This window comes from Bos javanicus, chromosome 17, assembly GCF_032452875.1.
Source record: "Bos javanicus breed banteng chromosome 17, ARS-OSU_banteng_1.0, whole genome shotgun sequence".
In the NCBI taxonomy this organism is placed as follows: Eukaryota; Metazoa; Chordata; class Mammalia; order Artiodactyla; family Bovidae; genus Bos; species Bos javanicus.
Window position 1 is genome coordinate 45,619,668 of NC_083884.1, and position 16,119 is coordinate 45,635,786.

Consider the following 16,119-nt stretch of genomic DNA (forward strand, 5'->3'; position numbering starts at 1 on the left):
TTCTTATGGTAGGCAAGCTGTAAGGTTAGGGGCCCTCCTCAGTCCTGGCTTGAGAGTCAAGCTTGTAAAGCTGAGAACTCACCTCCCTCCCTGGACTGAAGTTAAATTCACACAGGAACTCTGTCGGGAGCAAGCGGGGGTGCAGAGAGCAGGGAAGGCAAGTTACTGCCCCACTAAGAGGGCTGGGGACAGAGAGGTGCAAACACAGCACGTTTATAACCTGCAGTGTGGAGAGGGCACCACAGCCAAGGATGGGCCTCTCACAACCTGCAGCTTCTCTCTGCACATCTACGGAAATGTCCTCCACCAGCCACAGACTCGGAAAGTTCTACTGGCTGCGGCCACACATCTGTGGGCCCTGGGGCTGCTCTCACCTTCCAGGGCAGAGCTGAGTGGCCCAAGAGAAACCACACGGCCCACAAAGCCTGGAATACCATTATGCTTCCTCTCTGCGGCCCTTCACAGAAGAAGTCTGTAGGTCCCTCCCAACCTGGAAGGAACGGAACTCAATGGCTTCTGTAAGAACTCCTCTAAAATCACATCCCACAGCACATGTGGTCAAGCAGGGCAGGAAACAAACCCAAGAAAGACATCAGTGCTGCATGAAGTTGGTACCGGGCTCAACAACCGTGTCTAAAACAGAAAGACTCATCTCCACGCAAACCTCCAGCCTGCCTGGGGAGAGGCTCAGCCACCCTGGTGGGAGAAGGGGGTTCCTTCTCAAGGCACACAGAAGGCTCCGTAGTCAATGCCGGGAGCCAGTCACAGCCCCTGCAGCGCTGGCTGGCCACCCTGGCCATGTAATCCAGCCTCTCTGTCCTCAATCTTCTCATGGCTAATGAGGACAATAATAAAGACTCTACCACAGCAGTTGCCAGGTGGAGGAAAGCAGGTGACGCCGTGCCGTGCCGTGCCCCGCACCTGCAGGCAATGGGAGGCACCACCACCCTGTGGGAGAGCAAGCGTCTCCAATCACCAGAACTCGAGCTCCAAGTCCAGCGGGGAAGTCTCCTCATTAACCAGTTGGGGGCGGGGTGGTTTTCCTGTGCAGCTGACTACACGCAGCTAAGATAAGCCTCTGAAAACACTCCCTCCTGCCCCTTCTGGGGCCCCAGGCCCACGCTTTTTGGCCTCACTGCTCGTCAGGGACCCCACACGGTTCACTGTACACATTTCACAAAGGCATCTGGGTGAAGCAAATTAGTGAAGGAAACATGTATCAAGCCTGGAAATCTATGCCGTGCCCACCACTTATGGAACCAGCGTCCAAGGGGAGGCACCTGGGGACAGAGCCTGGTGAACGGTCAGGAGCTGCAGTGACATACTGTGACCCAGCATATCAGGTGGGACAAGGGTCATGGAGCCCTGTACTCACCTCTCGGTAGAGAGAGCAGCAGGAAGAATTGAGTCATTTTCTGACATTTTAATAACAATGACTAGGACTGCAGAACCAAACAAAATTATGTTGCAACTAGTGAATTAACTGCTACACAGTGGAGAGTGAGCTGCTAGGAGAGGGTGAGTTATCTGGCCACGCACCGTCCCATCCAACAAACCACCTGTCTTTTCTTCCCCCTCTAACCTGGGGAACAGCAAGGGCCCGCAGTACCTGTGGTTGGGCCGGGAGTGGAGGGGCCTGCATCTGCGCCTTCCCGGGCATCGGGATGTGGAGGGTGGGTGGCGTGGGCTGCGGGGGAGCTGTGGGGAGTGGGCCGGGTGGGGGCACGGGGGCCGGAGCGTTGGGCGGCTGCGTCTTCACGGGGACTGGGAGCTGGGTCTGGGGCTCCGCCATCTGCGGCTGTGGGGGGAACTGCAGCGCGGGGGGCAGTGGTGCGGCGGGGAGGCCAGCCTGGGGCAGCCTGCTGGGCAGCTGCGGCGGAGGCGTGTGCAGGCTGGCGGCGTTCTGCACCGGGGGCCCAGTAGAGGGGTCGTACTGCTGCTGGCTCTGCTTCTGGCCGGCGAGCTGGGTGGCCTGCGGGGCAGGAGGCATTCCCCCTGCAAGAAAGGGAAGACCCAGCAGCCCTGACTCTGGGGCTCGATTCCACCTCCCAGCATTGTCACAGACCCTGCGCTGACAGCACCACACACTCAGAGGGGAAATTTAACTGGCGGGAAACCTGTGTGTATTAGGTCTAATGTGATAAATGAGCACACAAACAAGAAAGAAAGGCACTCGGCCTTTGCGAGTTAGCACCAAGCAGAGCAGGCACAGACTAACCGCAGGGTCCCTACCACAGCAGCAAGTCAGAAAATACACAGGAGGGAAAACCAGAGAGAAGCTGAGGACAGTGGGGTGTGCGGCTCCGCTAAGGTGACAAGAGCTAGTCTCCAGTGGTTTCTTCATGCTGTGTTAAGTGGGACTCAGAGGAACATCCCAGCGGCAGAAACCACCGGGATATGCTACCTGGACTGCACACGTCCAGCCTGGTGCTGCTTCCCTAAGCCCTCTCTGCACTCCCTTTTTCTGAACTAGAGAGCTGGTTCTGGTGCTGGGTCTTACCTTGAACTGTCGGCATTAACTGCTGGAGAGGAACTCCTGTATTCACCCCTGGGTGCTGGAAAACTACCCCTTGGTGACCCACTTCAAGTCGAGGTCTCTTAGACTGCTCTAGAATAATTTTCAGAAAAGGTGCAGTTTGATGTAAAAAATAACCACAAAAGTAGTAGAAAAAACATGTCTAAGTGTTTTTATCATCTTTGAACAGAGAGGCCTTTCTATGCATGAACCAAAATGCAGAAGCCATAAAAGGTTGATAAATACACTTTCTTTCTGTTAAAAACTTGTAAATATAAAGAATAGCATCATAAAAAGGCAAAGGATAAGCGTCAACCTAAGAGACAATATCTGCAACATACACGATGGGCAACATTCAGAAAGCTCTTACAAATTAATATGAAAAGGCTCAACAACCAGACAGACGAAATGGGCAAAGAACACAAACAGCTAGCAGAGGGACACATTCACAAATGGTTAAAAATGTGAAGAGATACTACAACCTTACCGAAATGAAAGAAATCCACTTCAAAACAAACATTTCATTTTTCACCCGCAAGATTGACAAAGATTAAAAGATTGGTCATACTTAATAACATGGCCAAAATTTGAGAGAACCAGAAACTGCTAATGGGGCAAAAACTGGCCCTATCCTTTTGGAGGGCAACCTAGCACCACTAACCCTTCACTATGCACACACTCTGATCAGCGGTCTCATTCTTGGAGAGCTGCTTTTATAAACATGCACAGACATGTAGGAAAAAATGTGAAACTAAAGGTTTAATCCTATTTTTATTATAACAGAAAAAAGGTAACACTAACAAATGAATGCTAACATTATTCTTTAATGAATAAAGGAAACATCCATGCACCGGGTGCAATGCTTTGCAGCCATCAAAAAGAATGAGGTCCATGACTGGGAAACGTAACCTAGTCATTTAATATTAAAGGCGTAACAGTGCATATAGGATTGCATTTTAATTTTTTCAGAATGACACACCTGAAGCAATGCTTATCTGGGAAAATGAACACATGCAGCCAGCTGTGTGGCTAGGGAATGGAGAAGGAATACCAAACCAGAGGTGAGCTCAAACTATACCCTGCTGAATTGTTTGAATCTTTTACACAAAATGTGTATTAAGTTTCTAAGTTGGAGAAAAAATCCAGTTTGAAAAAATAAATGACAATTTGAAAAGGCAGATGGCTTTACACTTGAGGACATGAGCCTATAAATGCACATAGAAAATGAAACTGGAATATACCTATTCAACTAATAAACTTCTAACTTCAGTACACATAAACATGCACAAGAATATTTTGTTGATTACTACCCAAAGAAAAATTAACTTTCGAAGTAGAAACAAACCAGAACTAAATTCTTTTAAGGGCCACGCTTCAGAAACAGGTGGCCACTACACTGGAACTCCCAAACTAAGAAGCCAACTGGCTCTGTAGGCCCCTGAGCCTGTGCTCCATGACATACCTGCCGGGGGTCCCGCCTGCTGTCTCTTAAAGGGATCCGTTTCAATCGCACTTCCAGCTGCTGCCACCAGGGTCCCTGCAAGGGCTTGCTGCTGGGGATAAAACAAAAACAAAAACAAAAACAAAAAACAAAAAAAACTGAGATTTTCATAAATTAAGTGCATCACAAGAATGAATGTAAACTAAAACTGTCATAATCACCCCAAACACTGACTCCATTCATTTTTGAGAAATGTTATCTACCCAACATATTGTAAAAAAAATAATTTAAGTTCTAACTTACCTCTGGAGAATAAAAAAGGACTTGCATTCTGGTTTTAAATGGAATTTCAGATCAATGTGACTCTAGAGTCTTTCAGAAACGAACTGGCTTTGTACACAGAGTGACAGCAGACTCTAATGCAGGAAATCTTAGTTTTGTCTAGGACTACAGCTTAGCCTCCCTAATTATTACACTACCTGTCGTCACATAGCCCGCCAAAATCACAAAGCTGAATGATAAGAAGAAAGGTTGAAACTGTCTTCCTACTGGAAAATGGCACTAAAACTCCAATTAATAACAATCTAACTTCAAAATGGTACTGCAATTAGCACCCTACTTGATATATAGCTGTGTGAAATATATACAGGTTATTTAAAATGTTCTAATGAAAAGCTACCATCAAAGACAGAAACTGGGCACCCTACACCTTTGACATCTCTGTACCATCTTGCAGAGATACTGAATGCTAAAAATGAGGTTAACAGTTGCTAATTATTTTTAAATAATTAAACTATATCTACTCTACTTATCAAGGCATTTTAAATGCAAGTTATAGATGTCTGAACAAAGCGCCTGCCTGTGAGAGCGGTTGTTGATCCTTGACATCTAGGAATGGGTACTACACCACCAGGACCAGCCATGCAGCAGGCGTTGCCTCACATGGTACAGGGACTCAGTAATGAAAAGGCAAAGCAAGCACTCCACCCCACCCCTGTTTACATGTAACAAAGATGGGGGCAGGAAGGGAGGGAGAAGGAGAGAAAAGAATGATATAAAAAAACAGACAATATGTGAACAGTGGTTATCTTTGGGGATAAGATTATAATCAATTTATAATTTGTGTGTGTGCACTTTTTCTAAATTTTCCAAATGTTTTACAATGAAAATGTATTACTTCTATAAGCAAAAAGAGGGTGTTTTGTTTTGTTTTGTTTTCAATAAAAGAAACTGGTACAGGGTTCTGTGTTTAGTAATGGCCAAGAACTTCCCATTGGGCCAAACACATTAACTCTAAAAGAAATATAAAAAATGTGAAAAGGTGTGCAGATACAGGATGGAACTCGATACTTGCACGGAGGAACTGGAACTATCAATAGCAGAGGTTTCTGGGCTTATGGCATTTGGCACAAGGCAGGCCTCAGACCCAGAGACAGAGGGCCTCACTGGCTTGAAGACCACTAGGCTGGAGAACAGGAGACCACAGCAGAAGTGAGTGAGGGGGAATCACCACAAGGGGCAGCTGGAGCCTGATCTCTGGCTGCCTCCTAAACCACACTCGTGCCAAGGCTCCAAGCACAGGCCAGCATAACTACACTGAGATCTCAGGAGACAGGGTTCACTGTCTCAGTTCAATCACGTTAACTAAATGTGAAAGCAAAACCATCAATACTCTTCAGAAGAATATTATATTAACAGAACTCAGAGTCTCTGCAACCTATTATTCACAACACCCATGATCCAATTCAAAATTACTTCAAAACACAAAGAGACAAAACATGAGTCATACTCAGAAAACAAATCGATGGACACCAACCCCTAGACAATTCACGTGCTGGAATTAGCAGCAGGGATTTCATAGCAACTTTTAATAAGTATGTCCAAGGACATAAAAGTATGTTTTTACGAAGGATGAGAGGCTATCTTCACAGAAAAAAAAATAATTATTAAAAAATAGAACCAATCTGAAAAAGAATATATATATCATTTTACACCAGAAACACTGTAAATAAATTAATTTCAGCAAAAAAATAAAAAGAGAACCAAACAGAGATTTTAGAACTGAAAAAGTGTCTGAAATTTAAAAAATTCATTCGATAGGCTGAACAGTAGAGTGGGGATGCAGAGGTCAGTGAACTGTAAACAGATTCTTGAGAGAAGAACTAGAAAAGGACTGGACTTCAGGACTCACCACAGGGTGTGGACACCAGAGCAGCACAATGCTGCTGAAGGATGGATGACAGGTAAAAACTGAGCAGAGAGCCCAGAGGGGGACTCAGACGCACACAACCCTGTCAGTTCCTGAAGACTCCAAAGCAACATAAACCCAATGAGAAGTCTTTACAACCAAATGAGCTACAAGACTGGACATTCATATGAAGAAGCTGACAAATTACACTTCATTAAACATAAAAGACTACGTCATCAAAGACACTTGTCTTGGCCTAATTCCTGATAGCCACTGTTTCTTGGTTTTCAGAATGATTTTTAATTTCCTCTTATACGTCTTCATGACTATTTTAATGGGAAAGACACTGCTGTCTTTAAAATACCAATTTGATTTTAAATAACAATCATATATTAGAACTCTTTTTAAAAATTAAAAAAAATACTTATGGGGGAGAATAAAAAAGAACAGTTGAAGGAACTGGGGATGTAGCTGTCAGAAAAGAAAAGCAGACTTATGTTACTCTGGAGGAAGAAATTAAGACCAACTGCTGTATTAACAACCAGCTGGTTACCAATGGGTAAATTTCTATCCAATTTAAACAACACATGTAAGCTGAGTGGCACCATGGGGACTATAGGGCTGGGTGAAAGAAAAGGACATGGTCAATGAGATGTGACCTTCCTAAGTGCCTGAAAAAGAAAAGAACTACTTGTAAGTAGACAGGACTTTGTCTCTCAATTCAAGATTCTAAAAAGAAGTCTCCCCAAGGTTATTCTTCAGTAAGGATAAAGGAGAGGAAAGCACAAACAAATCACTCATGCCTTCTTTCTGCAAGTATGTCTTTAAATCAAGTTAAGCTACCACTTTATAACTATAAACTTTTAACTATACACATAAAAACATGAACACACATATAAAAACAAAAAAATCAATCGTTGGGGGATAATTAGAAATTTAGGATTAAAATATACACACTACTCTATATAAAACAGATAACCAACCAGGACCTAGTGTACAGCACAGGGAACTGTATTTTTAATGTCTTGTAATAATTTATAATGGAAGAAAATGTAAAAAAAAAAAAACAAATATCTATATACATCTATATATACATGTGTATATAACTGAAATCAGTTTATCAACTATTTTTCAATAAAATTTTTCTAAATGGAAAAAAAATCAATAGTTGAGATAAGGTTACAGAACTCTAATTATTATTCATTTCCTTTAACATTAAGATCTAAATAACTGTAATAAAAACCATCTGGGGGAATTCCCTGGCAGTACAGTGGTTATGACTCGTCGCTTTCACTGTCATGGGGCCAGGTTTTCACTGGTCAGGGAACTAAGATCTTGCAAGCTGCATGGTGAAGCCAAAAAGAAAAAATACTACCTCAAAATCTTTGAGAAGCAAACAGAAATTAATATATATTAACATAAACAGTTCTGAACTGGGACTTCCCCAAAAGTTACCAGAGAATTTAAATCGTGGGATATGAATGTTCACTGAACACTGTTTTTCTCTATTTGAAATTTTTCATAATAAAACGCTAAGTAGAAAGACTTATAAGTTTACAAAGTAATAACACCCATGTACTGATCCTGAGGCTTCATGCCCTGGAGACCTGGTGCACTATGAAAGGATCCCCTGGCCCACCAGGTACTGGCCACCTGATCCACGGGTGACCGTTTCCTCCTGGTGCCAAAACCCACAGGCCACGTTCCACTCCATGCTGCGTTTGGTTTTGCTTCCTTGTTGTTTAGTCGCCTACTCGTGTCTGACTCTTGGCGGCCCCATGGACGGCAGCAGGCCAGGCTTTCCGGTCCTTCACTACCTCCCAGAGTTTGCTCAAACTCATGTCCACTGAATCAGTGAAACTCTCTAACCATCTCATCACCTGCCGTCCCCTTCTCCTTCTGCCTTCGATCTTTCCCAGCATCAGGGTCTCTTCCAATGAGTCAGCTCTTGCATCAAGTGGCCAAAGTATTGGTGCTTCAGCTTCAGCATTAGGCTTTACAATGAATATTCAGAGTTGATATCCTTTAGGATTGACTGCTTTGATCTCCTTGTAATCCAAAGGACTCTCAAGAATTTTCTCCAGCATCACAATTCAAAAGCAGCAATTGTTCGGTGTTCAACCTTCTTTATGGTCCAACTTTCATATCCACACCTGACTACTGGAAAAACCACAGCTCTGACTATATAAACTTTTGTTGGCAAAGTGATGTGTCTATTTTTTAATACACTGTCTAGGTTTTTCATAGCTTTCCTTCCAAGAAGCAAGTGTCTTAATTTCATGGCTGCAGTCACCATCCACAGTGATTCTGGAACCCAAGAAAATAAAATCTGTCACTGTTTCCACTTCGTCCCCTTCTATTTGCCATGAAGTGATGGGACCAGATGCCATGATCTTAAGTTTCTGAATGTAGAGTTTTAAGCCAGCTTTTGCACTCTCTCTTTCACCCTCATCAAGAGGCTCTTTAGTTGCTCTTCACTTTCTGCCATTAAAGGGGTATCATCTGCATATCTGAGGTTGTTGATATTTCTCCCAGCAATCTTGACTCCAACTTGTGATTCATTCAGACTGGCCAGCATTTCGCATGATGTACTTGATGTACTGTGTATTTAAGTTAAATAAGCAAGGTGACAATATACAGCCTTGACATACTCCTTTCCCAATTTTGAACCAGTCTGTTGTTTCACGTCCAGTTCTAATTGTTGCTTTTTGACCTGCATACAGGTCAAGAAGGTTCCCTGGTGGCTCAGATGGTAAAGAATCCACCTGCAATGCAGGACACCTGGGTTTGATCCCTGGGTTGGGAATCTACCCTGAAGAAGGGAATGGCTACCCACTCCAGTATTCTCACCTTGAGAATTCCACGGACACAGGAGCCTGGCGGGCTACACAGTCCATGGGGTGACAAAGAATGGCACGCGACTGAGTGACTAACACTTTGCTTCCTACTGAACTTTAACTGAAGAACGCTGCCCTTGGGCTCTCCTGTAGCCCCTTCTGCTCCACATGGTGCTGCTGAGGCCCACCCACACCCACTCACTCATTTTTACCACTGATTACTCATACAGAACATATGAGTGTGCACAACCAATTGATCTGTTCTGCTGTGGTGGACATTTTGCTTCTTTCCAGTTTGGGGTTATCATAAACAATGCTGCTGGGAACATTATTAGATATGTTTTCCAGCTCACAAACACAAGAGTATCCTTAGAGTACGCTGTTTGGGTCAAAGGGCCTGCCCACGTTCACCTTCTCCAGATCGTGTGAAATGTTTTCACACTACACTCCCATCAAAAGTGAATAAGAAGGGACTTTTCTGGTAGTCCAGTGGTTAAGACTCCGTGCTCCCAATGCAGGGGGCCTGGGTTCAATCCCTGGTCAGGGAACTAGATCCCACATGGTGCAACTAAGACCAGCTGTAGCCAAATAAATAAATATTAAAAAAAAAAAAAAAAAGGTGGATGAGAGGACGTCCCTGGTAGTCCAGTGGTTAAGAATCCACCTGCCAACCCAGGGGACACAAGTTTGATCCCTGACCCAGGAAGATTCCACGTGCTGTGTACCACAACAACCGAGGCCACACTCTAGAGCCCATCAATGGCAACTGCTGGAGCCCCCGCACCTAGAGACTTGCCCTGCAACAAGAAAGCCAAGGCAATGAGGAGCCCTCACAACACAACTAGAGAGTGGCCCCAACCCCCACTTGCCACAACTAGAGAAAGCCTGTGCAGCAACAGAGACCCAGTGCAGCTAAAAATAAATAAATACAAATAAGTAAATAAACAAATAATTTTGTTTAAGTGGAAGAGACTTCCACAAACCTAAATCAACAGATTCTGTCCAATTTTAATCCGGCAATCTGGTTAGTATGATAGTAAATCGGAGGGTTTAATTTATGTCATTGTGGAGATCATGCACCTAGGTTTACGGGTACTCTCTGCCTTTCACTGTCCCACTGTCCTTACAAAAATATTTATCAATGTGGTTTATAAATGCATTGATATATTACATTCTTCTAAGCACTAATAGGAAAGACGTTTCACTGATAAATTTTCTGACAATTTCCAATTTAGAAAATGTATCACATTCATTACCACAAGCACTTAAATACTGGGTTCAAATGATTATTCCCCACTAAATGGAACCAGGTTCCTTACAGAAATGACTGATTCCTGGACTGAATCAAAGCATATGGAAGACAAACTTTCAATATTTTGTGCCAGAAGGTAAGGAAGTACTCAGAGAGTGACAGGGATGTGTCAAAAGTATATAGAGCCTGTCTGAAAGGGCTCTCATTGGTCAAATTACAGAGAAACTGAATATCAAAATAAACAGTAAGAGGGATTACCCTGGTGGTCCAGTGGTTAAGAATCTGCCTTGCAATACCAGGGGCATGCATGCACGCTACGTTGCTTTAGTCATATCCAGCTCTGCGCAACCTTATAGACTGCGGCCCGCTTGGCTCAGTTGTTGTGGCAAGCAGTGGTCGGGGCCACTCTCTAGTTGTGTTGAGAGGGCTCCTCATTGCATTGGCTTGTCTTATTGCACGGTACAGGCTCTAGGTGCGGGGGCTCCAGTAGTTGCCACTGATGGGCTCTAGAGCATGGCCTCGCTTGCTGCGGTACAGGCAAGAATACTGGAGTGGATTGCCATGCCTTCCTTCAGGTGATCGTCCTGACCCAGGGATCGAATCTGAGTCTCCCATGTCTAATCTGCATTGGCAGGTGGGTTCTTTACCATTAGCACCACCAGGGTCGCAGGTTCAATCCCTGGTTGGGGAACTAAGATCCCACATGCCTCAGAGTAATTAAGCCTGTGTGCTCCAATTAGAGTGCATGCACAGCAACAGAAGATCCTATATGATGCAGCAAAGATCCCTCATGCTGCAACTAACACCCAGTGCAGTCAAAATACACCTTAAAGATAAATCAACAGTAGTAGTAGAATAAACAGGAATAAAATGGGCTGGGAGCTGGGTAGCAGATGGCTGGCAGGGACATGAGAAGACTTGATGGAAGTGAACATCTCAATATATGCGTGGGTTACACCGTCACTTGTCAAACTCAACAAACTGTAACACTTGAGATCTGTGTAGTCCCTGCTTACAAATTATACCTTAATGTGATATAATTCATCATTTCTACACCAAAAAAGAAACATCACATGATTAGGTAACTAGATGCAGAAACAGTATTTGACAAAATTCAACATCCATTCATGACAAATACTAGGAAAAAAGGAATTTCGTTAACTTGATAATGGATAGTTACAAAATCTATGGCTAACATCATACTTAGTGGTGAAAGACTAAATGCTTTCCTCCTAAGATCAACATGGTAAGAATGTCTGTTCTTACCAAGCCTATTCAGCCTCACAGTGGAAGTCCATGCTAGTGCAACATGGCAAGAAAAAGAAAAAAAAAAAAAGCATATAAATAGGAAAACATAAATCTTGCTTTCTTTGCAAACATGATTTCTCTAGGCAGAAAATTCCATGGGATCTACAAAAAAGCTCCTAAAACTAATAAATGAGTTTTTTGCAAGGTTGTATAACTCACTGTATTCCCATATACTTGTAATAAACAACTAGAAAATAATTTTTCAAGTTAAGTACCATCTATAGAACCACAGAAAAACTAGACTTTATGGACAGAAATCTAACAAAATGTGCCTAGAATGTGCATGCTGAAAACTGTAAAATATTGATGAAAGAAATCAAAGAAGACAAAAATAAATGGAGAAATATATCATATTCCTGGTCTGGAAGACTGAATGTTGTGAAGATATTACTTCACTCCAAACAGATCAACCGAGTCAATGCAACAGATATGGACAAGCTGATTCTAAAATGTATATAAAGAGTGAAAGGAACCAGAATGACCAAAACAATTTTGAAAAAGAACAAAGCTGAAGAGAACAATATTGATTTCAGGGCTTACTATAAAGCTGCAGTAGTAAAGACAGTATGGCATTACCAACAAGATATATAGATCAATGCAAGAGAAGAGAGCCTAGAAACAGACCCAACAGATGGGATTTTTAGCAAAGATGCAAAGTCAACTCAGCAGATACAAGATAGCATTTTTGTTTTTTTTGTTTGTTTTTTTTACAAGATAGCATTTTTAAGAAATGGTGCTTAACTATCAATATGTGAAGAAAAAAACCTCTAGCTATGCTTGCATGTTACACAAAATTTTACTCAAGGACTTCCCTCGTGGTCCGGGGGCTAAGAGTCTGCCTCCCAATGCAGGGGACATGGGTTAATCCCTCGTCTGGGAAGATCCCACATGCTGCAGGGCAACTAGGCCCACGTGCCAAAACTACTGGGCCCACGGACACTGGATCCTGTGCCCTGCAACAAGAAAAGCCAGCATGGACAGAGGCTTCCGCACAGCAACTAGAGTAGCTGCAACTAGAGAAAGTCTGTGCGCAGCAACAAAGACTCAGTACAACAACAACAACAACTTTACTCAAAATGGATCACAGACCTAAATGTAAAACATAAAACTATACAACTTCTAGGGGGGAAAATACATCATGTATTTTTATAAAAATAAAAATACATCAAGTACATCATGAGAAACGCTAGACTGGAAGAAACACAAGCTGGAATCAAGATTGCCAGGAGAAATATCAATAACCTCAGACATGCAGATGACACCACCCTTATGGCAGAAAGTGAAGAGGAACTAAAAAGCCTCTTGATGAAAGTGAAAGTGGAGACTGAAAAAGTTGGCTTAAAGCTCAACATTCACAAAACGAAGATCATGGCATCTGGTCCCATCAGTTCTTGGGAAATAGATGGGGAAACAGTGTCAGACTTTATTTTTCTGGGCTCCAAAATCACTGCAGATGGTGAACTGCAGCCATGAAATTAAAGACGCTTACTCCTTGGAAGGAAAGTTATGACCAACCTAGATAGCATATTCAAAAGCAGAGACATTAATTTGCCAACAAATTTCGTCTAGTCGAGGCTATGGTTTTTCCTGTGGTCGTGTATGGATGTGAGAGTTGGACTGTGAAGAAAGCTGAGCGCCAAAGAATTGATGCCTTTGAACTGTGGTGTTGGAGAAGACTCTTGAGAGTCCCTTGGACTGCAAGGAGATCCAACCAGTCCATTCTGAAGGAGATCAGCCCTGGGATTTCTTTGGAAGGAATGATGCTAAAGCTGAAACTCCAGTACTTTGGCCACCTTATGTGAAGAGTTGACTCACTGGAAAAGACTCTGATGCTGGGAGAGATTGGGGGCAAGAGGAGAAGGGGACGACAGAGGATGAGATGGCTGGATGGCATCACTGACTCGATGGACGTGAGTCTCAGTGAACTCCGGGAGTTGGTGATGGACAGGGAGACCTGGCGTGCTGCGATTCATGGGGTTGCAAAGAGTCGGATACGACTGAGTGACTGATCTGATCTGATCTGAGGGGAAAAAAACCAGAGGAAATTTTTGTGACCCTGGGTTGAGCAAAGAGTTCTTAGACAAATGTCAAAAGCACAATACATAAAAGATAAAAATGGTAAAAGAGACTGCATCAAAACTCAAAATTTTTGCTCTATAAAAAAACAATATAAAAGAAGCTAAGGCAGAGAATGAAGAGAAAAATATTTCCAAATTTGTATCTGACAAAAAGCTTACATCCAAATTGTATAAAGAGTTCTCAAATGCAACAATAAAGCAAATGACTCAATAGGGGAAAAAATGGTGAAAGAAATGAACAGATACTTCACCAAAGAAGATATACAAATGCCAAATGAACACAAGATAAGTTGTTTTCAACATCATTAGTCTTTAGATATAAAAATTAAAACCACTACTTAAAGTATTAGAATAACAACAAAAGAAAACTGACAAGAACAAACAGAGGGGAGGATGCAGAACAATAGGAACTCCCATTCATGGCTAGTGGGAACGCGAAATGGAACAGCCACTGTGGAAAAGTTTGTCAGTTTCATATAAAACTGAATGTATACTTATTAACAACCCAGCAATCTGTCTCCTAGATATGCCAACAACTGGAAACAACCCAAAGTCCTTCAAAGGGTGAACGGATAAACAAAGTAGGGAACATTCATACAACAGAATACTACTCAGCAAAAAAAGAAACAATTGGTAAATTCAACAATATGAATTGAATTTCAAATGCATCACGCTACATGAAAGAAGCCAGACTGAAAATGCAGCATAAACTATATGATTCTATTTACATTTTATTCCAGAAAAGGAAAAATCATAGAGACAGAGAATAAAGGTTAAGGGAGGGAGAGAATTTGATGACAAAGATGTAGCATGAGAACACCTGGGGGATGAGAAAACTCTGTTTCTTGTGTGGTGGTGGTTATACAACTTGAGGCACTTGACAAAACTCACCAAACTATGCACCCAAAAAAATGAATTTTACTGAATTAAGCAAGTTTAAATAAGGGACTTCCAAGGTGGTCCAGGGGTTAAGAATACACCTGCCAATGCAAGGGACATGGGTTCGATCCCTGGTCTGGGAAGATCCCACATGCCTCAGAGCAACTAAGCCTGTGCACAAGGGAGCCCACGCACTGCAACTGCTGAAGCCCGTGCGTCTACAGCCCATGCCCCACAACACAAGAGGCCGCCACAACATGAGAAGCCTATGCAGTGCAATGAGAAGCCTATGCAGTGCAATGAAGAGTAGCCTCCACTCACTGCAACTAGAGAAAGCCCATACACAGCAATGAAGACCCAGCACAGCCAAATACGTAAATAAATCTAAAAAAATAAAAATAAGAATCCACATATGAACATAAGAATGGGAGAAAAAAGGAAGCTCACATTGCAGCAGAATGCCAACGAGTGAATGTAGAAGGAATAATGGAGTTAGAAAATCCACTTTGCCATCTTTAACATGACAACTAATGCTGGCAAGGCTCATCAAGAGGTGGTAGATTAGTGGCCCATGTCAAAGGACATTCTATAAAATAACTGACCAGTACTCCTCCCAAGAGTGAGGAGTCAGCCTAGATTAAAGAAGACCTAGATTAAAGAGAGGCATGACAACTAAACACAATTGGTGATCCCAGACTGGGGAAAAACAACTACACAAAGGAAGTCACTGGAACAAGAGATAAAATTTGCACATGAGTTGTGGCTTAGTCATGGTAAAAGTTACTGTAAAATTTCTGGAACTATCATACCATGGTTAGACCAGATGACACTGGTGCCTGATACTACATGCTCGAGTACTCAGGGATACAAGTGCACGAATACAATGTCCACAACTTAGTCTCAAACAGTTTGGGGGGAAATGTGTCTGTGTGTACATATGAGAGACAGAAAATGAAAATAATGCAAATGGGGTAAGAAGTTAACCACCGGTGAATGTGGGTACAGGATAAAAGGGGAGTTCTTTGTACTGTTATTGTAACTTTTATATGGATTTGAAATTATATCAAAATTAAAAATAAAGCATTTTAAGATATACCACCACAAAATTAAACTGCTTTCAGAACCTAGCATAATCTATTCCAAAATGACTAGACTCTGACCTGTACTTTTAGGTTCTTGGCATTTATTAATGTAACACTGAATGACTTAATCTTCAAAAATTAATCAGTCTGCATTCAATTAACATCCATTTAGAAGCCTAAGGTCCTGATAGTTCAAAACTATGTTTTACTTTAGGGTTTCTTCCAGCTACAGAAAATAGCAAGTTATCTATATGATCTTTCTTTCTGCTCTGTTTGCACTGTTCTCAAAAATACAGATAAAAGACACAAGAAAGAACCAACATTGAAAACACAGCACACAGGAATCCTGAGCACACATTCAACAGGACTATAGGTATTAGATGACATGCATGCTGAAGCTACTACTGAGTTACAGGTCAACACACAAAAAAATAATGCATTAAGGTCTGTGTTGTCATTTACTCATGCAATTTAGTTGTATAATTTTATATGCAGGAAGACTTTTTTACTTTTTTAAAATAAGGAATGGGCTCTGGAAA

At 42.4% G+C, this 16,119-nt stretch overlaps 1 protein-coding gene across 15 annotated transcripts in view; it reads right to left on the reverse strand.

Moving 5' to 3' along the window:
• Positions 1–16,119, reverse strand: part of EP400 (E1A binding protein p400) — a 106,226-nt gene that overhangs the window by 69,040 nt on the left and 21,067 nt on the right. For 10 of the 15 annotated variants that reach the window (XM_061384470.1, XM_061384463.1, XM_061384461.1 and 7 more), the window contains 3 exons: positions 3,978–4,068; positions 2,501–2,608; positions 1,610–1,995 (listed from right to left, as the gene is read on the reverse strand). In XM_061384470.1, coding sequence (XP_061240454.1) covers positions 1,610–1,995; positions 2,501–2,608; positions 3,978–4,068 — 585 coding nt within the window. The remainder of the gene's footprint in view (positions 1–1,609; positions 1,996–2,500; positions 2,609–3,977; positions 4,069–16,119) is intronic. The other 5 variants (XM_061384465.1, XM_061384464.1, XM_061384460.1 and 2 more) reach the window with 3 other exon arrangements.